We start from the raw sequence: 26844 nt of genomic DNA on the forward strand, positions 1-26844 counted from the left end.
TGCAGAGTGACCAGCGGGAGGCGCGAGCACTCGCGCCCCCGCCGGTGCAGCGTAAGCGGCAGCCGCCGCGTGGCTGGTGGGCGCCGGCAAGGAGCGTCCATTGGACGCTCCCGTCGGCGGACCCGAAGCAGAGTAACCAGCGGGAGGCGCGAGCACTCGCGCCCCCGCTGGCGCAGCGGAAGTGCCAACCGCTGCGCGACTGCTGTGGGACGGCGAGGAGCGTCCATCGGACGCTCCCGCCGGAGCCGCGTGGGGAGTGAGTCGGCCCGGGGAGGTTGCCGAGTGCACAACCTCCGCCGGGGTAGCAGGACCCGCATGATGCGCTGGTGCAGCCGCACCAGCGTGCACGGGAGGAGGGGGAGCCGATGGGAAGGACGGCAGTATCAGAGGTGAGGTGGGGGGGGAAGGAGGACGTGGGGACAGCACAGGTGGGGAAAGGGGGGGGCGCGGACGCGCAGGGGGCAAGCTGAGGGGGCTAGCATAATCAGCTAGCTGACGGGGTGGGGGAGCAGAGCGACGTGGGCGAGGCATGATCAAACTAAGCTGCTTGGGCTATGGCACAGGGGCACTGGTACTTAGCTTTCAAAATTTCTTTCAAAGAGGCTGATCCCAAGGACCACAGGCTCCTATATAGTCCCCTATAACCACTCCCCCAAACTATATGACTGGCCCTTGGAAGCAGCTGATCACACCCAAACTAATACTCAATTTACCCAGCAACAAGGCTGTCATTCAAAACACACTGTCAGTAAAAACTAATAATCTTAACACTCCTCAATCCTATTCATATTTCGTCATTCAAACTCTTTTGTTTCATGTCTGAATTTACTTTATTTATTTTGTACTTCAGCACCTTACAATATAAATAATAATAATAGTAATAATAATAATAATTAATAATAATAATCTCGCACATTCCTCATAGAGGTATTTATTTCAGTCTGTTCTTTTCTGCACAATAGTAGTAGTTTATTTCTTTTGTGTGCATTTTTACAAAACAGTTATTCTGTAAATATAGCCTGTCTATGTCATTTTGGACAGATGTGTCCAAATTATTTAATATATGTTTTTTTTTCTTTTTTATTCCATTTATTGCTAGGTACTACATGGATGATTGAAATTTTAAGTCTTATCCATAAGAATGGAGATCCAACATGGAACAATACTGTCCCCAACTGGGACAGGGTGCCATGGTTAGAAACTGCTGGTATTGTGCAAAGACTGAATAAAAGTGAGGAACACCCACGTCTTTATTCCAGCCACTTGCCCAGAAACTTTTTAATGAAAGCATTATCTGATTCCAAGGCTAAGGTAATATATATATATACAAATAAATACATAAGGCGTCCATAACTTTATTGCAATTAAAATACAATATATAACAGCTTACCACTAACTTATACTAAAAGTAAAGACACGGACTGCTTTGGTTAAATGGTCATAACTCGCTTATTGAAGGTATGACCCTAAATTTTACGTTAATTATTTTATTTAATTTATTGGGAAGCAAAGAAGGATGCTACAAACACTCAGCTCCAGCCACATGATCTTAGCCAATATTTGGGAGCGACTGAAATGCCCCCCTGTGGTCATTGTAAGCTAAGCTGTGAAGACTCACAACCCCTATAAGATTGCATAGTATGAGCGTGTCGCAGAGACGGACGCCCAAAGTCCTCCTGCAGAGGTAGGCCATACTATGACCCTTCAAAGGATATATGCTCCACAACGATATTCTTACACTTTACGTGGCCACTAGTTTGTAGCACCTTCTCGCCAAACACGACAACAAGTGTTAGTAAGAATATACACAACAATTGCACAGTAAAAAGAGTTAGGGAAGGGAGGGAGGGACAAACACCATCCAGAAAAGAAGTTGCTGGGCGTACACCAGCCTTATAAAGTCCACCAAGCCACTCCCACGAGCTCCCACATGGTCAGAGACCAACCAACCATGATAACTCCCCGAAACTACTCTACCTAGCAACTGCTGACCAAATTCCAGCCAATTACAAAAAACTAAGGACTCTTATATAGACTTAAACTTATTCACTTCTCATCTCATCTAAGGTGTCCATAACTTTATTGCAATTAAGATACAATATATAACAGCTTACCACTAACTTATACTAAAAATAAAGACACTGACTGCTTTGCTTAAATGGTCATAACTCGCTTTTATTGAAGGTATGACCCTGAATTTTACATTAATTATTTTATTTTATTTATTGGGAGGCAAAGAAGGATGCTACAAACACTCCAGTCATATGATCTTAGCCAATATTAGGGAGCGACTGATACGCCCCCCTGTGGCCATTGTGACCAATATTAGGGAGCGGCTGATACGCCCCCCCTGTGGCCATTGTAAGCTGAGCTGTGAAGACTCTCAACCCCTATAATATTGCATAGTATGAGCGTGTCCACAGAGACGGATGCCCAAAGTCCTCCCGCAGAGGTAGGCCATACGATGACCCTTCAAAGGATATGTGCTCCACAATGATATTCTTACACTTTACGTGGCCGCTGGTTTGCAGCACCTTCTCGCCACCGCCAGGTACAAAGAACTGCAGCCTGCCACCCAAACCAAAACACTAGACTGCATTCAAACAGGAAAAAACATCACCCAAAAACACAAATAAATCTAACTCTGATAAATGCACCCATCAGGGCGAAAAAATAGAACCTGTTCCAGCTTCAAACTTGTGTGCCATACCACCAAACCACCTGACCCAGAGACAAAACGAGAAACAGCCTTGTTAATCTTCCTGTGAGCCTTATCCAAAGCCAAAAGGTCCCTAGAACCCCTCCATACATGGCGAGGGATAGTTTCCGACCACACCAAGCGCACCTCCGGCCACCGCGACCGAAGGGCAGCCAAATCAGCCTGCATCCGCTAGATCAGATCTATACCCTTAGACTGCCCAACATCATTGCCTCCAAGGTGAATCACCAGCCATAACGGGCGCCCACACCGCATCTCCTGCTGAAACAAAAGATCCAAAAGAGCTCACCAACACATGCCTCGGGCCCCAAACCACCGAACCTGAAGCCCCCTAATAACAGGGACGCCCTTTTTGCCATTGCATGCCTTTAAGCCCAATAAATAAATGAATGGCCCACAAACCACACTTGCTCAGAAGACATGTACATAGCTGTAAAAGAACAAAGAGAACTAAAACGTCAGTAAAAGAACATTATATAAAAAGGATAGAGTGGTAACCATGATGTTAGTAACAATGCCCAGGCGAAGGAGAAAATCCAAACACCTCCCGTGTGCCATGTATAATAAGCCAATTGAATTACGGCCCTTTTGTGGAGGAAAAATGTAAAAATCCCTTCACACAATGCTAGCCATTTAAAAACTGGTGGGTAAACTACGTTTCTGGGTAGGAAAACACAACTTAAAGCTTATCACATCTAACATACGACTTAAAAGCAGACAACTTCCATCTACCAATCGCTTAAATGGCAGATGGAGGCAACCCGTTAGCCGCTGCGCAAGTAGCTGCGCCAATACGGAAAGAATGAGTACCGTATTGTGCAACATCCAAACCCAGCTGACCCAAACAGCGCTTAAACACAGCAGCAAACTGAAATTTAGTCAAAGGGGAGGAGTCAGCATGCAATAACCATTGCGGGCCAACTGACGGGCACGGACCCGCTCATAAACCAGCCAAGCGCAAAGGGCAAATCTCAGTAATAGGATGAGGCTTGATGGTAACCCAATGCCCACGCCCTAACTGATCAGTTTTAGAATGGGGAATTTTGCATAGGATAGCCCCGGCCTGGAGTACCACATGCTTAAATAATAGCCCCGAATCAGCAGACCTCTTACTAGATGCCACAAGCTCACTAATCCGAAACACGCCAAAAAAAGCCTGCGCGAACGCTAATTTTAACAAAATAGATTCAAATTCGGAAGAAGTAATCAACGAAACCACCCCTACCAGACGCTGCAGCAGTACCAGATCAATTGGCCGTTGAGAATCACCTACCATGGGACTTTCTTTAGCCCAACCCTTAAGGGCCTTAGACAGCACAAAAGACTTTGTGGGGTCATGACCGCCATGAAGGCGAGAGAAAAAAGCAATACCTGCAAGGTCGGAAGCCATGGCCACCTTAGATCGGCCCCTCTGATAATGGCCCCACACAAACTCAACTAAGTGCTGATCTAAAGACTTACCCACAGCAGGATATCTAACCCGATAAGCCTTCCAGTCACGCCAAGCTGCCTCGTAAACCCGCAAAGTTGACGGAGCCAGGGACCTCCGGGCCAGAACAATTAGTCCGGCTCGACAACCTGCCAGACAGAATACGGACTAGTCATCCCAATCGGATTAGCCTCAGAGGCCAACATCCGAAACCTATCAAATTGAAAGCGGGATAGTGAATCCGCTATCCTGTTCTCAATGCCCGGGACATACCGCGCCCTAAAGACAATATTTGCCTGCAAACATTTAAAAACTAAGAACCTTAACATATGCAGCGCCATAGGAGAAGAACACTGATTATTAAAAGTGTGCACCACGCCTGGGTTGTCATACCAAAAAATTATGTTCCGGTTAGACAACCTGTCAGCCCACAAATCCACAGCTACTATTATTGGAAAAAGTTCCAATAACAGCAGGTTGGACTGCAAGCCACGAGATATCCATGGTGTAGGCCATGGAGCGGCGCACCAGTCCCCATGAAAAAATGCACCAAAGCCAGTTGAACCTGCAGCATCGGTGAACAACTGCAATTCAGCATTGTCAACCGGCTGCAATGGCCAAATCAACTCCAAATTGAAATCCACCAAAAACTAAGCCCACACCGGGAGGTCATCTAGGATTTCCCTGGAAAGGTGGACACTGAAATGCGGGTTGGAGACCCTTGCAATGGCACGCTCCAGCTTACGGCAAAACACCCTCCCCATCGGAATGATCCGGCATGCAAAATGAAATGAACTGAGAACCAACTGCACCTGATGCAATTTAACCCGCCGTGAATCTTTGCAACATTGGTTCTGACCTAGCAATCACTGCACCTTATCGGACGGCAACCGGCAGCACCCAGCAACTGTGTCCACTTCGATACAGAGGTAAGACAAGCAAGAAGTCAGACCTTCCATCTTGTCTGTGGTGACCGGCATGCCAAGTACCCAGAAAAGGGTCTGCGCAGAAAACAAAATGTCCCCACAAACTGCGCTATCCGATGGGCCGACGAACAAAAAGTCATCCAAATAATGTGCAATGCCCGCATGGCCAGTACCAGCCTGGATACACCAATGTAAGAAAGTGCTAAACTTTTAAAAATAAGCACACGAGATAGCGCAGCCCATGGGGAGGCACCTGTCAACAAAAAATTGGCCATCTAACAAAACCCATAAAACGTAGGGACTCGGGGTGTAACGGTAGTAGGCGGAAAGCAGATTCCATGTCCAATTTTGCCATCAAAGTCCCAGGACCCAAACCCTTAATCATCGCGAGTGCCTCATCAAACAACTGGTACTGAACCTGGCAAAGTGAGTGAGGGATTCACAGAGCCCCCATGAGGGTACGACAAATGCTGGATCAAATGGTATTTACCCTGGACCTTCTTGGGAACAACACCAAGAGGGGAAATGCATAGGTCTGGCAAAGGAGGGGAGGGAAAAGGCCCGGACATACGGCCCAAAGCCACTTCAGCAAAGAGTTTCTGTCGCACCACATGGGAAAGCTCTCTGGCCAAACGCAAATTCCTGGAGGAGACTACATGCAAAGCACCAGCTACGGGTAACTGGAAACCTAAACTAAAACCACCCAGCAAAAATTGGGAATCGTCCCGCAAAGGATACTAGCCCAACCATTTAGCTAACTCATCTAGTGCCACTGGAGAATAGGTCTTACTTATCAACTCCGGCAACATCAGACCTGCTCCCTGAAATGCCCTTCGAACCTGACTGACAGTCCGTGGCAGGGTGACTGCCATTACAGATGCGGCAGGAGTGACAAAAATGACACCCAGACCCACAGGGGACACAGAGAAACATTATAGGCAAAACACTTCCCATTAGCAAGCACATTCACACCAGCACGCGAAGGGAGGGAAGCCTTCCTACCCTGAACTCCTTCTGCAGGCACTTTAGCTTCCTGGGTAACCACTAACCAGACCTCAACATCCTTACAGCTCAGAGGCATAACCAGCTGACCATCCTATTTCCTACGAAACTGTTTGTCGTAATCTCTCCAAACCAAGCCCTTGGATTTGACAAAACTATCGTGCACCAAATGAATATACGTAATTACATTACGGTGCTTCATTGGGCGCGTTTCAAGGTAGCAGGTCGAAAAAAACAGTATACCCCTAAGCCAATGGTGAAAGCCATGGCAAGAATCCTCCCCACTACCCCCAGGTTTCTTGGGTTTAACTATAGCTTTCTTCATGTCATCGGTTAGAGAAAAAACATCCACAAACTTACCCTTGCAAATCTTGTCCCTAACCCGCTTTCGCAAACCCCTTTCCACTGTCGTATTGGCACAGTGAACCATACCAGCATCTTCAACAGGTGCTACATTAGCAACAGGAGCTGACTGACACTTAGCTGCCTTCTTAACCAAACGCCGCGCAACCAGTTTAGCTAATGTACTCAGGCGCGTCGGAGAACCAGACGAGGAGCTACTATCGCTAGACCCTGAAGATTCCGTATCAAACAGCAAAGGAGGGACAGTAGAATCGCCACCAGCCAGCCCCAACATCCCATCACCGACAGCTGCAGGCACCGCGACATCATGGGCAACGATCACGACACCTGTAGCAGGACCAGCCACAGCGCTTCCACTCGAGATCCCAGAACCACCAGAAGCCATCATGGGAACACTAGGCGTAACACTGTGGCAAGACATGGAGGATGTTAAATCACTGGACACCACAGCAGGGGTACCTGGAACTGTCGCTGGGGGAAGCGCCAAGGCAGGAGGAGAAGGAGGTAAAGGGGGAGGGGTGTGCAAACCGCACTGTGAGAAGGCATCGGTGGGTGCAGGAAGGACCCTATGTGGGAGCAAAATGCTGTGACCAGGATGGGGCGGGTGGCAAAAAACCTGAAAAAGTGGGCACAGGGTAATGGGGGAAAGGGTAAGGCTGATAAAAAGAGGGGTGCCAGTAAGGAAAAGTTGCCCCCACAGAAGAATAAAATGGAGAAGGGGATCCTTGGCCAAAAAAAGGAGGAAAAACAGATGGTTGGGAAACTGTAGGAAAAACGGGAGGACCAGTCAGGGAGGGAAGGAGCAGAAAAAAAACAGGGAAAGCAGGATGGGCTGCTGGAAGGGGAAAAGGGGGGAGTGAGGAAACAGGCTGGGGGTGAAGGCTGGAAGGCAATGGAGGGGGGTGATAGGGGGTGGGAGCTGCCCCCCCAATAGAAAATGTGGAGTGCTGGATGAAGGAATCCCCATCAAAATTACCCCCCAAAGAAACAGGGGCTGCACCCTGATATGAAGGGGCGGGGCCAGTGGACAAAATGGCGGGAGGGGGCCACACAAACAGGGCTGTGAACCGTGCCCCCCACAGCTTGATACAGCACCGCAGGTGGGCACCCGGCGGAGGGGGATTATAGGAGGCAGAGTACTGGAGGGTGTGTTGGGCAGGGGGCACCCGCATGCGCCGGAAATGACATCGCGCCCACGGGGGCATGCTGGGGGAACGCCTGGGTGAGCTGTGACTCCGCTGAATGCGGGGACCGATCGCCCGGGGAAGCAGAGGACCCGGAAAGAGGCCACGGGGAACTAGCAGCAGGGGGCATGGCCGAGCCCCAGGCTGAAGTTGAGACTCCGGGGTGGAACACCAAGGAAGGTAGGCTGAGGTGGAGCTGGGCAGAGGCAGGAGGGGGGCATGGTGAATCCATGAAATGGCGGTAGGAGCAGGGTGAGAGCAATGAAAAAAAGGGGGGGAGGTGTGGAGGAAGCAGAGCAAGTGTGGATAAAATAGAAAAAGGAGAAGCAAAGGGGTAATAGAAAATCTACAGGGACACACAGACAGGGAGAATACAAGTTTAAATGTCACCGGATACTGTCCAGGGGATGGCACCAAGGTACAAACACCGTCCAGAAAAGGAAGTTGCTGGGTGTACACCAGCCTTATAAAGTCCACCAAGCCACTCCCACAAGCTCCCACATGGTCAGAGACCAACCAACCATGATAACTCCCCCAAACTACTGTACCTAGCAACTGCTGACCAGCCAATAACAAAAAACTAAAGACTCTTATATAGACTTATTCAGTTCTCATCTCATCTTTCATACTGTAAATCAGTGGTGGGGAACATTTTTTCTGCCGAGGGCCATTTTGATATATATAAAATAAATTTTGGGTCCAGAGCAGGCCACGCCCCTCAATGTGACGCCACATGGGGCGGGGCTACAATTGCCGCTGATTACAGCAATGCCTGGAGCATCCTGAGAATGTTGCTGGGAGCTGTAAGGGCAGCAGTGTGACCATCTGAAGTGTCCTAATTTAGGACACAATTTAGGAACACTACTTCTACAAATATTATACTGTATCTACTGACTATAAATCATCATGTAAATGCAAAAAAGAGAGGGAGAACATTGAATCATACTATGAAGGAATACTCATTTTTCTTTTAACACTTTCACATTGTTAAGTGTTCCATTAGACAAGTACAGTTAGTGCCTAACCCCTAACTCTAACCCTCTCCCTAACCCAAGTACTTACCTTTGGGATGCTGGCGTCAGGATTCTGACAGGTGTCGGGATCCCGGCACCGGCGTTCTAAGCACCAGCATCCCATCTGTCGGGATTTTGAGTGGATCCCATATTGCAAACCAATCAATCCCATGCATAAATGAAGCATTATAAAAGCCAAGTCACATGAATCCTTGAAGAACATAAAGACAGAACACTATTAAATGGGATTTAATGTGGCAAAAAGTTACAAACGCTTATTGAAAAATAAATTGCAATAACAACTTGACATAAAATAAAAATAAATGCAAAACAGTTTTTTTTATAATAAAATAGAAAAAAACCCACAGAAAACTGCACTTACATAACATTTTGGGTAATCCGCTATTGGGTGGAATGCTAAAAGTGGGACAATTCTGTTATAAACTGATCCTCCAAAAAACTAACATTTTATAAAATCATACCTGCCCTTTTTAAACATTTTTTTCTTTGCTTAAACACACCGCTCCTATGCTAATCAGTTTCACAACTAATGTACATATTTCCATATCATTCTAAAACTGTTCTAGTAGTAATTTATAAAATGCATTCCAACTCCCTTCTGCAACATAGCTGAGATACAGTACGGCATTGATTTCATTAAACATATAACGTTCTGCAAATCTACATTTGGAACAAATTTTGGATGATAGATATTATCCCCATAAATACAGTACCTTCCGTGGCCTGTATAGGTCATTGACATACATTATTTGGTTACTTACAGCAGGGTTTACAAATATACAGAGATCTTCTTAAACATGGATTATAGAAAGTAATGATTTGATCCAAAATATCTACCATACGGAATATATATATATAAAATGACATTGATTTGACTTGGATATTATTCTACCTGAACAGAACAAATCTAGCCTATATTTTAGGATCTGTGGATCTCTTAATTGGGCAATAAAAAAATGCTGATTGCTCTTATATGATAACAGGGCATCTTTGAGTTAGTAATCAAGGTAAAGTTACAGAACACAAGCTTCTGAAGTACTGTATGTCTGTCTCCTTCAGAACATAACATTAAGTCATTGCTTACACTACATAGGGCTATTTTCTATAAACCATATGGTCTTAGTAGGGGCGTCTTAAGAGAGGAGGGGGCCTGTGTGCACTCCCCGTGCGGGGCCCCCTCCTCTCTTCCCGGTGGCCGACAGCCGACTGACGCGACTGGCCAGCCACCGGAGCATTAGTAGACTCCGGGCACTAGAGTGTGCCCTGTGTCTACTGTGCATGCGCAGACACCGGAAAAATGGCCGTGGGACCATGGACAGGTAAGTTTAAAATAATATGGATGCAGAGTGTGCGGTGCGGGGCCCCCCTGGACCCAGGGGCCAGTGTGCCCCGCACACACTGCACCCATTATAGGTACGCCACTGGGTCTAAGTCAGTGTATATATTTCATGGCAACATTAACATATTTTCATAATTCTTCTGATTAGGCTATAATCATGACACAATATCAGTATATAAAACAATTGTTTGAAGACAAATATTTAAAATATTGTTTCAGATCATATATACAGTCAGAGACCCTAAGGATGCTGCAGTCTCTCTCTATTATTATGCCAAAATGTGTGAGTTCTACGAAGAACCAGAAAGTTTTGATCAGTTTCTTAAATATTACTTATCAGGAGACTGTAAGTAGTTCAGAAAATAAACTATACATATTTGTAAAGGAAATTCATATTTTTCAGTACTGTATGTTTTATTTCTAGTGCCCTATGGATCTTGGTTTGTTCATGTCAAGGGATGGATGGAAATGTTGGGAAAAGAAAACTTTATGTTCCTGACATATGAGGATCTTCATATGGTAAAATATTTTTCTACACTACTCAAAGTATAAAATTAACTGTATATGATCATTCCTCATATATTTTTAAATAATAACCATTCTAAAATTAAATGGTCAAAATACTAATACTGTAGTATCTATGATGACACCAAAATACACCAATTAAAAATATTGTACATTACTCTCCCTATGTCTATTGCTTTGAAACTAGTCTCTAATGAAAAAATATATATATATATATATATATATATTTATATATATTTATATATATATATATATATATATATCCCCCCCAAAGGTGCGGCACTCCGGTACACAAAATACAGACAAGGAAACGTGGCTGTTATCTTCAGTGTTTCAGTTTATCCACCAAACTGTTCTCAAGAAGTACATAGTATGTGTGTTCCTGAAGAAGGGGTCGCCATACCCTGAAACGTTGAATAAACACGTTGGTGGTTAACTAATTTTGCAAAGTCTCCTGGAGTGCCGTCTGAGTCTCTTCTATATGCTGTATGGCTTTGCCCTATAAGGAGGGCACCCGGAGCAAGGTAATGGCCCGCAGTGGCCAGTAGAGTGCCGAACATTAGTTTGTATATATTTATATATACAGTCAGGTGCATAAATATTGGGACATTGACAGAATTTTCATATTTTGGCCTCTATTCACCACCACAATGGCTTTGAAATGAAACAAACAAGATGTGCTTTAACTGCAGACTTTCAGATTTAATTTGAGGGTTATTACATCCAAATCAGATGAACGGTGTAGGAATTACAACAGTTTCTATATGTGCCTCCCACTTTTTAAGGGGCCAAAAGTAATGGGACTATCAACTCAAAAGCTATTTCATGGGCAGGTGTGGGCTATTCCCTCATTATTTCATTATCAATTAAGCAGGTAAAAGGTCTGGAGTTGATTCTAGGTGGGACATTTGCATTTGGAATCAGTTGCTGTCGACTCTCAATATGAGATCCAAAGAGCTGTCACTATCAGTGAAGCAAGCCATCATTAGGCTGAAAAATCAAAACAAACCCATCAGAGAGATAGCAAAAACATTAGGTGTGGCCAAATCAATTGTTTGGAACATTCTTAAAAAGAAAGAATGCATCGGAGAGCTCAGCAACACCAAAAGACCACGGAAAACAACTGTGGTGGATGACAGAAGAATTATTTCCCTGGTGAAGAAAAACCCCTTCACAACAATTGGCCAAATCAAGAACACTCTCCAGAAGGTAGGTGTATATGTGTCAAAGTCAACAATCAAGAGAAGACTTCACAAGAGTGAATATAGAGGGTTCACCACAAGATGTAAACCATTGGTGAGCCACAAAAAAAGGAAGACCAGATTAGAGTTTTCCAAACAACATCTAAAAAAGCCATTACAGTCCTGGAACAACATCCTATGGACAGATGAGACAAAGATCAACTTGTACCAGAGTGTTGGGAAGAGAAGAGAATGGAGAAGGAAAGGAACTGCTCATGATCCAAAACATACCACCTCATCAGTGAAGCGTGGTGGTGGTAGTGTCATGGCGTGGGCATGTATGGATGCCAATGGAACTGGTTCCCTTGTATTTATTGATGATGTGACTGCTGACAAAAGCAGCAGAATGAATTCTGAAGTGTTTCAAGGAAATATTATATGCTCATATTCAGTCAAATTCTTCAGAACTCATTGGACGGCACTTCACAGTGCAGATGGACAATGACCCAACGCATACTGCAAAAGCAACCAAAGAGTTTTTTAAGGCTAAAAAGTGGAATGTTATGCAATGACCAAGTCAATCCCCTGACCTGAATCCGATTGAGCGTGCATGTCACTTGATGAAGACTAAACTGAAGGGAAAATGCCCCAAGAACAAGCAGGAACTGAAGACATTTGCAGTAGAGGCCTGGCAGACCATCACTAGGGATGAAACCCAGCATCTGGTGATGTCTATGCGTTCCAGACTTCAGGCTGTAATTGCTTACAAAGGATTTGCAACAAAGTATTACAAAGTGAAAGTTAGATTTAGGATGGTTTAGTTTGTCCCATTACTTTTGGCCCCTTAAAAAGTGGGAGGCACATATAGAACCGTTGTAATTCCTACACCGTTCACCTGATTTGGATGTAATTACCCTCAAATTAAATCTGAAAGTCTGCAGTTAAACCTCATCTTGTTTGTTTCATTTCAAAGCCATTGTGGTGGTGAATAGAGGCCAAAATATGAAAATTCTGTCAATGTCCCAATATTTATGCACCTGACTGTATATATATATATATATATATATATAAATATATATATGTATATATATACACACGGGCAGATATCTGGACCTAGCACCACACACTGTCACACAATCCCTAAAAAGTGGGACACACTCTTACATTACACTGGTTCCGGGGCTGGCTCAAGTGGAAATGGCAGGAGAATCATGGATGAGAGATATGTATTGCAGCTACCATAAGCATTATCAGCAGCATGTCTCCAGGGCTGGGCACCTGTGCATATTTCTGCACCCTCCATGCGCACCCCTCCCCAGCTGACGAACATGGCAATGAGCAATATCCTCTTTGCACAATGTACCCTGCATTTTCTGGTCTTCCTGTTGAGCTTCCTCGCCGTGGTACCCCTGTCCAAGAATAGCCCTGACTTCCATGGGAGGTGCCTCCTGTTCACTGAGGGCATGTGGCTGAGCTAGAACTTCACAATGGAGAGGGAGAACTGCATGATGTAGGAGTGGTGGCCAGAGTCCGCCTGCAGGTTTAGTGTAGGACGGACATCGGAATCTGATGGTTACCAACTATCAATGATTTTGTTCCGATGGTAGGGTTTTTAATATCTGATAGTGGCAGTCCGATATTTGCCAACATCGAATGGAAATCATTTGATTGTATTCTGTTTGTTTTTTATTCCTGATAGCTATGCCTCCCCTGGCTCCTTTCTGTATACTGTGTCTACATCAGAGCACCTTCACAGGTTTGTTGGAGGCTCTCTCTCCCTCTCTGTCTGTCTCAGACATGACCCTACTCAGCAACTAACTCTCTCCCCTCTCTAGGCTGCTGCTAAGCAACAGGGCACATTGCTATCTCTGATTGGCTCTCACTGTCTCTTGCTGAGTCAACACCCTGGCCAGCAGCTTGATGCAAGATTTTGTTTTGTGACTTTGCTTCACTAGAATTGTCACTGCTCCCTTTTGTCACAGATGAATGGTTCACACCTAAACCTTCCTCGACCAATGATGTATAGATTAGTGAAAACCCCATCAAAATCCGCTCAGTGGTTCAAGAGATTAGCACGAAAAAAACAGGCAGACCTCTAAACCGGGAATATATATACATACGTACAGTATATAACATTCACTCCTCCTACTGGGGGTAATGGATAATCAGCACTAACTGTCATATGATATAATAAGTGAAGATTTATTCAGGAAATTTCAGTATATCACAGTGTCCACCTGATACCCATTTCAAATAGAAAGTGTTTTCTTCTCTAGTTGAAACTAATGTTGGGCATACACTGTGATGTACTGAAATTTCCTGAGTAAATCTTTACTTATTACATGACAGTTAGTGCTGGTACTTCAATATTCCCAATATCTTCATCAGTTTTTTGTGGGCTTGTGCACCACACAAAAGTCTTTTTAAAACAATATTTGGAAAGAGAGCAGCTTGTTTGATATATAAAATACATGATACTTATTTAGTGAATTCATTTTTAGGGCAGGACTCAGGCCTTCATTCAGAGGCGGCCGTACGGTCTACGATCGCACGGCCGCCTCGATGTTTGTCAAGTGCGCATGCGCACGAGGGAGCCGGCTCCTTCGTGCGCATGCGTGAGACCCGCAACGACTGACAGCGCCGGTCGTAGCGGGTCTCTTTCCAAAGGGGGCGAGCTGTCGATGTTGATTGACAGCTCGCCCCGTTTGGAAGGCGGGCCGGGGGGTGGCACCCCAAACGCCAACCGTTTGGGGGAGGCCCCACTGATATCACTAGTGATGTCAGTGGAGAGCTTCCGGCTCTGACAGAGCCAGAAGCTCTCCGGGCTTACGACAAGTGAGACCCTACCCTAGGGTCTCGTCGTAAGCCCTGATGGTCGCGATGGTCTCTGACCATCGCGACCATCACCCTAGCGGTCATTAGAGCTGTGGGTGTAAACCCACAGCCTAACGACCGAAACAGAGGCGGGCGGTCAGGATGCAAGTGGCCGCCCAGTTTCTGAGCGACCGCTTGCATCCTCCGACCGCCTCTGAATGAGGCCCTCAGTCTCTAGGGAAGATGTCAATGTTGGACCAATCTTCTTTGCTTGCTGGTCCTGAATTAACCTGTACTGGCTGTGACTGTTGCCCATTGCTTATTGCCCTCCAAAACTTCCCTACCATAAGTGAAATGATATAGTAATAGTTTGGACATTTTGCTCTATTGCACTATCGGCAAGTGCAACTCTGATGAGTTGAATTACCTGTCATCTGCCAGAGTGAAGGTCTTTCTTATTAGCTTAAAGGAACTCACATGGGAGCCCTCAAAGCAATAAAGAGGTGAGGTCACTCCAGCCCTACACTGTAGGGTGCCTGCTGGTTTACAATATTCCATGATAGGAGGATCTATTGCTAAGTATGATATTATGGAGACATTTATACTGATTTTACCAGTTTTTTCCAATTGTTCATGTCCTGGCTCTATGGCAGCAGCTCTTTTGCTTTGATAAAATGTATTAGAATTGTTGTTTATTTTTAGAACCTGTGTAGTGCTTGATGTAGTGTAATACTAAATCTACAGATAGATGAATAAATGAAGAATATTACTGCCAATCATATCAGAACTATTTAGGGATAACTTTATGGTGCTGATAATGAATATAACTTTGGTTGTGCTAGTTTGGCTGTAATTTTTGATATACATGGATGAGAAACAAGGAAAACACTATAGGCAACTGCTGGTTAGGTGGCCGATCACTTATTTATGGAGGGGGAATATTCTAGAATGATTGCGGAGTGAACACTTAGAATAACCTTCTAGAATGTTTTCCGATAGATTCCCATATGCACACGTTATGGCTAAGTTCCCTATCATTTGGGGGTATCCACTATATCAAGAGCTAGAGCCATTAAAAAAAATGCTTTGATTTTTGCTGAATTTTTCAATTCAGCAATCCCAAAACAACTTAGATATGTTGAAATATCCTTGGCAACTAAACATTTTTTTGTTGGGCTGTGTGATCATTGTATGACATAAATTTTCCAGAGATGCTTATTAGTATCAGAGTTGTGGGAAATCATTTCAAATATAAACTATAATATATTGAATAAAATAATATTTTCCCCTAATATTATTATTATTATTATTATTATTATTATTATTATTATTATTATCACTGTATTATTATTATTATTATTATTATTATTATTATTATTATTATTATCATTATTACTATTATTATTTTATGACTATCCCACAGTGCTGTATAGAAAACTTTTTTTTCATGAACATTCCCTGCCTTAAGAGAGATGACAATTAAATTGCACATAAACATACAGAAAATTTGATTATGTTTCTCTAGTGCATTGGGCATGTAAATACTTAACTATAATCTAATGCCTTGTATTTCTCTTTGTGTCATACAACTGACCCATCACAGGACCTGCGGGGAAGCGTGATAAAGATTTGCAAATTTCTAGGAAAGGAGTTGGATGAAAGAGCCATAGATTCTGTGGTTGAAAATGTTTCCTTCCAGAATATGAAAGATAACAAAATGGCTAATTTCTCTCTTCTCCCAGCTAATTACATGGACCATGAGAAAAGTCCTTTCTTGAGAAAAGGTGAGAAAAAAATAATCCATAATTTCATTGTTTATTCAAAAATGTAGTTTTATTTTCCATGTACATTTTTACAGTTTGTAATTAAAGAGCAAACTTGAGGATACAGGTTTCAAGTTGCTTTTTATTACTCCTTATCTGGGCCCATGTTTACATATTTGAACCAATTTGTTTATTTTGTAGAACTGTTTGGCGAAATACTAGTGCAGTGTTGTGTGGTGAGGTCAATGGCTGGGGAGACACACATAGAGATGGGTCTGAGTGCTGGGAGCCTGTCTCACCCCCTACTCACTGTAACTCTCCCCTCACAGCACTAAGCTTCAGTGTCCCTTGATTCTGCTACCTGCATCACTGTGTCTTCTCTTGCTGCTGCTGACTGGCATCTGATCTATAAACAATGCAGTGCATTTCCTGGTCACATGACATAGTGTTCCCTCTAGCTCCGGCGGCAGGCAGGGTGCCGGAGCTAGAGAGGGCAATCTTGTGCGCGCGCCGAAGGCGCGTTCGCGTCTGGAAAGGGGCCGTGGTTATGAAAAAGGGGCGTGTCTATAAGACGCTCCCCCTTTTCGTCATACTTGGGGGCATGCCTGGCGCTTACGGACATGCCGGGCAGCCCCCAAGCGCTGCAGAAAGGGAGAATAGACGCCCGGCGTCTATTCTCTGGTGGTGACCGGGTCACCGCATGTTTGTCCACCTGCGGGACACTGCGTCCCGCGGGTGAGAACGGCTCCTGCAGGCTGTTAGGGCAGGGCGCTTTTTGCCCTCCTCCTGGAGGGCAGGGTGCTTTTTGCCCTCCAGAAGGAGGGCAGGGCGCCGCGCCCCGCTAAAACAGCCTAGCGGGAACGCTATGACACAACCAAGGTGCCCATCAGTGCACGCCCCCTTACTCTGAGGCAGGCCTCTATTAGCTCTCTTTCTGTGCAGCTTACTGACTGTGGTGTGGCTCTAACCCCAGCTCTGCAAGCAGTGTCTGACATACAGAAGTGAGGTTGAGCTGTTCCTGCCTCATCTCTTGTCTCCTTGCAGTCCCAGGGAGCTCTATAAATCTGTTGCGTATTAACTATAAAAATGATTACAATAAACAAAGAAGATGTTTATAAGTTATAAATATCTTCTTTGTATTATTCTAATCATTTTTATATCAAATCTCAGGAGTATGACTCTGCCTCCCCTGCATATCCTGACTGCACGTCCCTGCACTAGTGGGAGATCTGCAGCTACCTGGTGCTTCTGGGTCTTCCATGATATATACAGTATTATTAGCATGTGGTACCTCCCAGTGGTGTAGACAGCTTTTGACATGAGTGGGGGTGAAGTTTAAAAAAATAATCGCCTTAGGCTCAGGTGTTTCAAAATTCAAATATCAACATCAAAATACATTTGCCTCCAAATTACATCAATTATTACTTCTGATATTACATTAAAACTGCTCCATACACGCATGTACAACAAGAACAGTGTAAAGCAGTGCAGTCAGAACTCATGAACGCCATACAAAAAACAGCACTTCCAGTGACCGCCATAAAATACAAGCATTGCAGTGACCACCATAAAGTACAGACCATTTTTGAGACCGCCATTCAATAGAAAGAACATTTTTTTACTGCCACATAAATCATAGCTTCATCACTAATTAACCCTTGTGAAAACTCATTAAAATTTTTAACATCATCATGACAACCACATTTAACATAATTATTCTAGTAATGAGCAGTTCAGATTGCTTGGAATTCGAACCCGCACGAACAGCAGGAACCCGAGTCAATCTGAGCAGCAGCACGGGTCTTCCCGCCTGACTCGGATTCCACTTCTCATGGATTCTATATGAGGTGCCGACGACGGGACTCGGCGCCATTTCCTTGTCAGGCATGCAGATGTTCTGTATGCTGCACTTAGCCCTGCTGTTTAGGTTATGCAGTGTCCAGACTCACAAGTGGCTGTGCTGTTTAGTGAAGCATGCTTCTGTATGCTGTGCTGTGCTGTACTCTGCTATATAGGCTGTGTCCAAACTCACAAGTCACATGTGGCTGTGCTGCCAAGTCAGTGTACATAGGGGGTGCATGCTGCTGTATGCTGTACTGTACTCTGCTGTATTGGCTGTGCTGTGTCCATCAGTAAGACATTCTCCTGCATATATAAGCCTTGTGACTCCACTCCACGCAATTTGAATAGAGATGTGCCCGCGACATAAAAAAAAACAAAAACAAAAAATTTAATAATTGGATTGTTTGTACTGTTTGGTGCGTTTGTTCTTGTGCATATATAAGCCCTGTGCTCCAGTCCACACAGGAATAAAGCTGCGCCATCCAAACAAAATAAAATAATAATTGTATTGTTTGTACTGTTTGGTGCACTTTGTTCATGTGCACATATAAACAGTGATCTGCGAATTGAAAAATGGATAATGTTCAGTTTATAGAAGAACGACCTAATACTGTTGCTGGTCTAAGTCAGGGCATCTAAAATAAAAAAAAACAATATTTAGTGCTAAAGAAAAAAACACATCTAATAAATGGGTAGGGATGTTAACCATCTAGTAACCTCCTCCCTGTTATGTCATTTGCAATGAACTCATGAAAAGCTTTTGACAACATCAGAAACTGGTGCTAAAAATATTACAAGCAGCAGTCCAGCATCAGCTAGCTCCCTTCTCTCAAGTTCAACTAGATCCCAACACCTGCAACACTTTCATCGTCAATATCCACAGTAATGATCGGAGGTAATCCTGCATCCAATTTGTTTAGGATAGGTGACTCCTTTTCTATCCAGGATTGCTCAGAAGAATTCTTCAGTGCTAGGCCTGCTGCTGGGGATGGATCTTCATCCCAGAAAGGGACCAAGAAGACTACTATTTAAAAAAAACAACTGACTGTGAAACAATCCTTCGCAAGGGGAAGGAAATATGACAGCTCTCACCCAGTCGCAAAATTGAATATTGAAAACAATATTGTGAGGTGATCAAAATTGACTGGAAATGAGTGGAAATTAATGTTATTGAGGTTAGTAATACTCTAGGAACAAAAAACGGCTAAAATGTTGGTGAGAGTCTGGACTCTTCTACACAGAATTCTGTACCAATGGACATTTTCCTTCCTCTGTGTACTCTGTCCAGGTACCCAGGACTGTCTTGTTCCACACATCTAGGTCATGGACTTTTCCAACATGGGGAGATCCTAGACTTCTTTGACACTGCGTATTCATGCTCTTCCTTGCAGCATGGTATCTTCAAGCTCCAATTTTCCATATACGTCTTCTGCAGGTAAGGACCCTTTTTCTTTAGTGCTTCTTCCTTGGAGCATAACAGTGTCTCAGTATCTTCTCAGGGATACTCATGGTTCAAGTGTTTCTGCTGACTGCACTTACAGTCTCCATCTGCATGCAGGGATCTTTTCTTTTATACCCATTCCCAGATGAAATGGGCATCTGCGATCTCACTTCCAACAGGCCCTTCTCAATTTCCCAGGTTTATTCAGTCCATTTCTAGGCTCAGCCATCCAGAAAATTTACATTGCAAAAATTGACATACACTTAACTGCAAATTAGGTCCTTATTGGGCATTTCTAGTTTAGCACCCACAAAGCTATTTTTTACCACAAACCAGCACCATTTTACAGAGGTGCCATGGACCAGGTCAAGACATTACTTTCAATGGAACAAATTTTTACCATTTGATTGCTACCAAAGTGGTAGGAGCACACATTCAGCACTAAAAAATTTTAAAACTGTCCCATGGAATGTGCACCCCATTATATATTTTCCTATGAAATTTCACGTGTTTCTTCAGCAGAATTTGACTTTAGATTTTCGCTGTTCTACCAAATGCTGTACACAGCAGATTGATTTGACTGTCATTGTCCCAACCTTATTTATAAATTATATATTCTGCAATATAAAAATGCACAAATACATTGTGTAGTGGCATATTGTGGAATGGTAAAGCAAAACCAGAACTCGGATCACCATCACTTTATACGGTAATTGGTCCTCTTGAAGCTTTTCAGTAAAATCACAATTTTCTCATTTTAACTCAATCTTAAGAATATACTAAGTGCATTTGCTGGATTTCTCTATGCATGAATTGGGCTGAAACTTGGTGGATATTTGACTTGTGGCAGTGTCTTGGGAGTGTCATGGGCATGTAGCTAGAGTTCCATGTGATTCTGACACACAAAAGAGAAGGGAAATCTGTTTCTGATGAATCTCCTGCATCCAGCAAGCAGTTTCCCACTTGAGGATGCACAGATTCTCCCATTAGCTGAAAGGAATCTAGTATTAGCATAAAGTAGTAAATCAGGCTACAGTGGCTAAATGCAAAACTGGTCACTTTGGGTCCAACTCAGAATCAGGCCCAGAAATACCAACAAATAGTGGACTTAGTTGAACTTATTTGAACTTTTTTCTATCTAACAAAAATGATTTATTTTGGAACACCTTAGTAATGGCGTTATATTGGAAGGATTGTTATACTATTTATCTCACTCGTCAATCTTTTATGCTTCTGCTGCTGGCTAATTGGAGTTTGTGTGTGATCTGAACCTTTGCAATTATTCTGTATTGCCAGTGGAAGAGTTACATGATCTATCTAATTTAAAATACAAACAAATAATCCTCAACTACCAACTGACATCATATCAAAGTAATTGAGGATTCTTCGGTGCTTCTGGCTACAGTTTTGATCATACAAGTTCTTGGGATGATTACTACTGTACCATTGATATTATTGTTAGTAAATAAGATAAATCTGTGGATGTTACAAAACATTTAGCCAGATATAGGGGGAAATGTAAGATACAGACATCAGCAAGATTCCAGTGAGCCTGACTATTTTTTTAAAGAGACAATAATTTAAAAGGCTAAACTTGATAAAATATGAACAAACAAAACTGTTTTTAAACACAAGTAGAAAAACAAAATACTATCCAGAGGCATAACTAGTCATTTGTGGGCCCCATAGCAACTTTTATAAGGGCACCATGCACCATCCAGGACCATTTGTGGAAGCACAGGAGTGGACATCTGATTTGGGGTGGTTGCAGTAGGAGTTCAGGACTGACAATTGCCTTTGATGGACCTTGAAGAAAAGATGATATTATTTTGCTGGCAATATATTTATTTTCTCTTCAAAACAAAATAATTCCTGGAACTTTATCATCAACAACTCCTGTGGCCGTGGCTGAAGTTCTCTTATTAGTTAGTGTAGGTGTAACAAATGTTATTAGTGGTGTATACAGAAAAAATTAAAAAAATTATTACCAGGCTGTTGTGGCTGGGGGGTCATCGCTATCATGCATGTTGACACCTTCTATTTTCTCTGCTGGTACTACCCCTGCATTGGCTCCTCATATTCCAGATACTTCATTTCAAGGGAAGGACCACCACCAGTCATGTATGCGGCCTTGTACGCCTTTAGACATTTGCACCTTCACCTTTCTCTTGATGCCCAAGAAATGTTTCCTGCATCATCCACAGTCCTCTTGTAATGGCCACTGCCCATAATTGCCTCTTCCTCCTCACAAAGGTCTTTGCTGTCTGCCTTCCAAATAGAACTTCATAATTAGGTAGGAATTGGTTTAGCTGCTGGATCAAATACTCACAGCGGTGGCCCGATGGGTCGGAATACCAACTGCAGCAGGTAAGTACTCTAACCCTCCCCTCCCCCTACCCTATCCTAACCTCCCCCCTAGTGCCTAACCCTAACCTCCCCCCTAGTGCCTAACCTCCCCCCGTTAGTGCCTAAACCTAACCCCCAGTCTCCGCACCCTAAACCTAACCCTCCCGTGGGGGTGCCTAACCCTAAACCCACCTAGTGGTGCCTAACCCTAAGCCCCCCTTTCCCTACCCTAACCCTCCCGGGGGGTTCCTAACCCTAAGTCCCCCCGGGGGTCCCTAAAGCTAACCCTCTCCCCTATGCGTTTACATGCTAAGACACCCGGCTTTCCTTCATCTGGTAAGCCGGGTGTTGGGATTTAGTAGTTGGGCAATGACAGGCATTGGGATTTCGACGCCTATCTTTAGTCCCATGTCGGGATGTGGGTGTCGAGATATAGGCAGGCGGTAGCGCCTGCCGGTATCCTGACCGCATCCCAAATAGGTATAAGCTTGTAGACCAGAGCCACATTCACCTCAAATGAAAAGCATACATTCCATCTAGATTTGTTTTCTCTGAATCCCTCTTCTTCTCTGACTCTGAATCCACCTCCTGCGCTTCTTCCCCTACCTCTGGGTTTCTAGCCTCCTCTATGCTTCTTCTCCTCTTACTTTCCATATTGAGAAATAATAAACAAGATAAACATACACTGAAAAAAAACCTATAATAACACTACTCTCTACACTGGCAGGCCTCATGCACACACAGATATTAACTGACAAGACAGAAATAATAAGGAGACACCAGACAAAAAATAAGATAGACATTGAAAGGACACAATGCTACAAAAAAGACAACTTCCAACAATTACTTAAATAACTTCAGAAACTCCACCAAATAACAATCTCATATATCTCTCTTACCACCAGCCAACTAACTACACCCTCACAACATGTTGGCTTGGTTTGGGGCATTTTATAATGGCTTTGGAATGTTAAAATTCCATGTATAAGCCAATAGAAAAGAACTAGGAAAATGTGAATGGTCTTTGGTTGTATATCCATCAGTGTGCTTTGGAATTACACTTCTATTTGACGTTGGATTCTTTGGACGGTCAAATCTAATGGTAAGCACATACAGATTTTTTAGACAGTAATCCTCATGGCGATACCCAACAAAACCAACCTTTAATAAGTTAACCCCTAGGGCTCTTAGGAAGGAGGGGTCAGGTAATTAGGGTGGACAGAAGAGGGAGGTGTTGACACTGCGAGAGAGATGAAGGGGTTTGGAAGATTATGTGAAATAAGAGATTTGAATTAACTTTATTTAGCACTAGGGAGGGCAGAGCTCTAAGAAGAAAGAATACATTGGAAGTGGAGGTGGTAAGTGTCAGAATGATATTTCCTCCGGCATACCGAAAATTAAAGAAAGAAATACATAACGTGTACTGATTGTAAAGTTCTGCAGCAGATGTTTATACTAATTTAACTCATCTATATTAGGTAATAAGCATACATTGAATATAGTTAGAGAAAACAGTCGGACGTACCTGAAGCTCATCTGCGCCTTTATGCTAATGGCATTACAAAGCCCTTCCCTGGTGTATATCTGTGCATCTGAATGTGCAAGGACTAAGATGCCAATGGTCAGCATCTGTAGAAGCTGAAATTCTGACACCTGAAATATATCTAAATCGACAGAAAGTCAATATAAGGTTACCTTTAGAGTTAGAGTTACCATTAGGGTTAGCAAAATACAAAAAAAAAACATTGTTGACATTTGGTGAATGTCTACATTATGACCATGTCAATGCTCTCATCATGACATTGTGACCGATGACATAATATACAGCACTATTTACTCTTGCAGTAATCAGGGGGAGATGTATCAAACCTTGTAAAGAGATATAAAGTGGAGAGACATAAAGTACTAACCATTCAGCTCCTAACATGCATTTTTTTTTTAATTTTAAAATGCCAGTTAGAAGCTGATTGGATGGTACTTTATCTCTCTCCAATGCTTGATACATCTCCCACTTAGTGTTTTGGAAGCACTTTTGCAAGAAATGTGTCTGGTTGGGGTGCCATGACTGGAATTAGAGTGCTAGAGGCTGTGAGTAGTGACAGGGGTGGCCAAGTCAAGAACTGAGATTATCATTTTTCTTAGCTTGTTGGTAGCTCTAATAATGCTTAAAAATAATACGTGTCTCTAAATTAATTTAGCCTTTTATATGATTTTGAATTAAAATCTACCGCCAAGAATCGTTTTGCCTCTGAAAATTCAGACCCTCCATCAAGTTTGCAATACTTACAGTATCTGGGATTTCTCTTAATTGTAAGTGATGCTTTAAGTGTGGAGGACAGTGACAGATTTTAATTTAAAAAAAATCTCTATATATATACCAAAATATGCATTTCATCTTATGTTACTATTAGTATTTTAATATTATATAACTGACAATTTGCAAATGACTACATAAAACTATTATACATGACGTGTGACATTTATTTTTCCAATATTCTTTCATCACAGGAATAATTGGAGATTGGAAGAATAATTTTACTGTTGATCAAGTTGACTATTTTGAGAAGACGTACAAGAAAGAAATGCAAAATTTTAGAGTGAAGTTTCCCTGGGATAAGAATTTATAATTTTTTTTATTATTTAAAAATTAGACATTGTTCACAGTGATTTTTTGTAAAATGCCCCCAAATTCCTTATACAAGATGGCATGGTAATGATATACAGTAATTGTAGTTAAACAAAATCACAAATATATGTATAAATTCTGACATTTAATTTATTAGATGAAATTGAAGGTTTGTCAGCACCAATTTGAATACCACTAATACAGGAAATTATTTGAATTAATCTAGTTCAACAAAAAGTTTAATCCAAGGCAAACTACTGTAACTGGCGTATGAGTTAAAAGCTAAATGTAAAAAAAAACTGCATTGAAAAGTATAAATGTACTCACACTAACCACGGTTCCAACCATGGTTAATAACAGAAATAAAGAAATGTCACAAGACCCACTAGGACATGTGTGATATGTGGGTTTGAAAAGGTTAGTCAAACAAAAGCACCTGCCCTCTGAGTATAATATCCCAAAATATATTTCACACTCACTATTAAACACACAGGGGGTCAATCCTATTAGGTGCGAAGAGTGTGATGTGCCGTTGCAACGGCGTTTAAACGCCGGCAATGGCACCATGTCTCGCACCCTTCGTTACCTGACCCGAGCCTGGATTCACGTAACTTTGCCCGGAGCCCTATGGAGCAATATTAGGCGTATCCGGGCTGCCGTAAAGTGTGTCCACTGCCATGATGACTCGCACCAGCGATATCATCGCGGCTAATTGGATTGACCCCACAGTTCTGCCTACACTAAAATCAATGTTAAAAAATAAGTTATGATTTAGTGCGCAAAAAACAATCTTGCAGCTTCAATGGTACTGAAAGATGGAGTAATACCACCTCCACAGATAAAATTTGTACACATATAAGTACCTGATAGCGCTGATTGAAAATACACCTAATTAAAATCGGGATACATAAATAGAATACCCATGGGTATAAAATGATGTCAATTTATTAATAATTATACATAACATACAGAGAAATAAAAAATCATGAGGTATAACATGGAGGGGACAAGGGTTCCATACAATAATTTCTCACCCAAACAAGGTTGCCCACCGCAGCAGGTGTCCTTTTGCTCGTGTAAGCTTTGCAACCATTAGCATATTTTCGCAGCTGCGATGCGTACGAAATTGCAGCTGTGATCGCATTAGCATCCATCTCTGAATCAGGCTCATACTTCAAATATAATTCACATCATACTTGAAGCATTAGCAAAACCAAACTGACTCATTGATTATTTAATAACGCATACTGTAAGTCCAAATGTGATAGACTGTGATTTGGGAGCACTAGCACAATTTCAGCGACATAGCCACTAAGTTTAAAGCAGCAATTACTTTTAAGGCAATATCTCAATAAATAGTGCACACTTGGATACAGTATATCAGTGTTTACACTGCAGGGTTACACGGTCATTCCATGTTAAAGCCTGCAAGATACCCAGTTTGGATTGCTAGGTCACTCGACCTGGGAATCCAGCCCTTGTCCCTTTTACACCTAGCAGCAACCCAGGTTAACCCTGCAATAACCTGGGATTTTGCTGATAGTTTTACAATGTCAAAGAAAAAAACATCACCTCTAACAATAAAAGAAAAATTTACTGCCATAAAATTTAAAACTGCCAACATTCTATATACCACACACAGTGGAAAGGAAAGGCTTCCTTTGCTAGTGGTGGTCCTGCTACTGATGTTTAATGCACTAAAATGCCTATTGCGGAAGCCAGGGGCCAAATACAGTCAGGCATCTTCTGAAATGTCAGGCAAATACAGTCAGGCATCTTCTAACAAACCTTATTCATACTCCATGAAAATTGTAAAGTTTACTACAGTATATTTGTTTTGTTTATCAGTATTCTTAGTGCTTAGAGTGTGCACCTGCATTTTCCTTTCTTCTGCATAGTACTATAAGTCTCAGCATTGTAACACTTCTTATTATGTTTAAAATTAGTGTGTGCAGTCTAGCCCCCCACCCCCCCACTCCCACTTATTTCCTCTGTATTTATTTATACCAATATTGGTCAAAGATTGCAGCAAGCAGGCTGGCTAACCTAAGCGACAGAGCAGCGACACTTATGCACAGCAGTTTAAAAGAATACAAAACATCTATGAAACATTGCCACACAGCAGTGGCAGGCAGGAGGCATTAATCAAGAACTAGATCAGAGGTACCATGGCAGTACCTGAAAATGAAGGTGGCATATGTAGTGGAAAGCAGATAAAGGATTGCTTGATTGATTAATGAATTGATTAAGACATGTAAGTTTTGGAGCAAACTTTTAAAAACAAAGCACTAAAGTATTTGATCCTGGTGG

At 42.8% G+C, this 26844-nt stretch overlaps 1 protein-coding gene across 8 annotated transcripts in view; it reads left to right on the forward strand.

The window, feature by feature from the left end:
• The window catches only part of LOC148508407 (sulfotransferase 2B1-like), a 164757-nt gene extending 139689 nt beyond the window's left edge, over positions 1-25068 (forward strand). For all 8 annotated transcript variants that reach the window (XM_088444522.1, XM_088444523.1, XM_088444524.1 and 5 more), the window contains 5 exons: positions 1100-1311; positions 10216-10342; positions 10421-10515; positions 16120-16300; positions 24417-25068. In XM_088444522.1, the coding sequence (XP_088300648.1) occupies positions 1100-1311; positions 10216-10342; positions 10421-10515; positions 16120-16300; positions 24417-24535 (734 nt within the window). In that variant the 3' untranslated portion in view covers positions 24536-25068. The remainder of the gene's footprint in view (positions 1-1099; positions 1312-10215; positions 10343-10420; positions 10516-16119; positions 16301-24416) is intronic.
• Positions 25069-26844: the final 1776 nt, after the last annotated feature.

Source organism: Taudactylus pleione, unplaced genomic scaffold (assembly GCF_031769625.1).
Source record: "Taudactylus pleione unplaced genomic scaffold, aTauple2 ptg000366l, whole genome shotgun sequence".
Taxonomy (NCBI): Eukaryota; Metazoa; Chordata; class Amphibia; order Anura; family Myobatrachidae; genus Taudactylus; species Taudactylus pleione.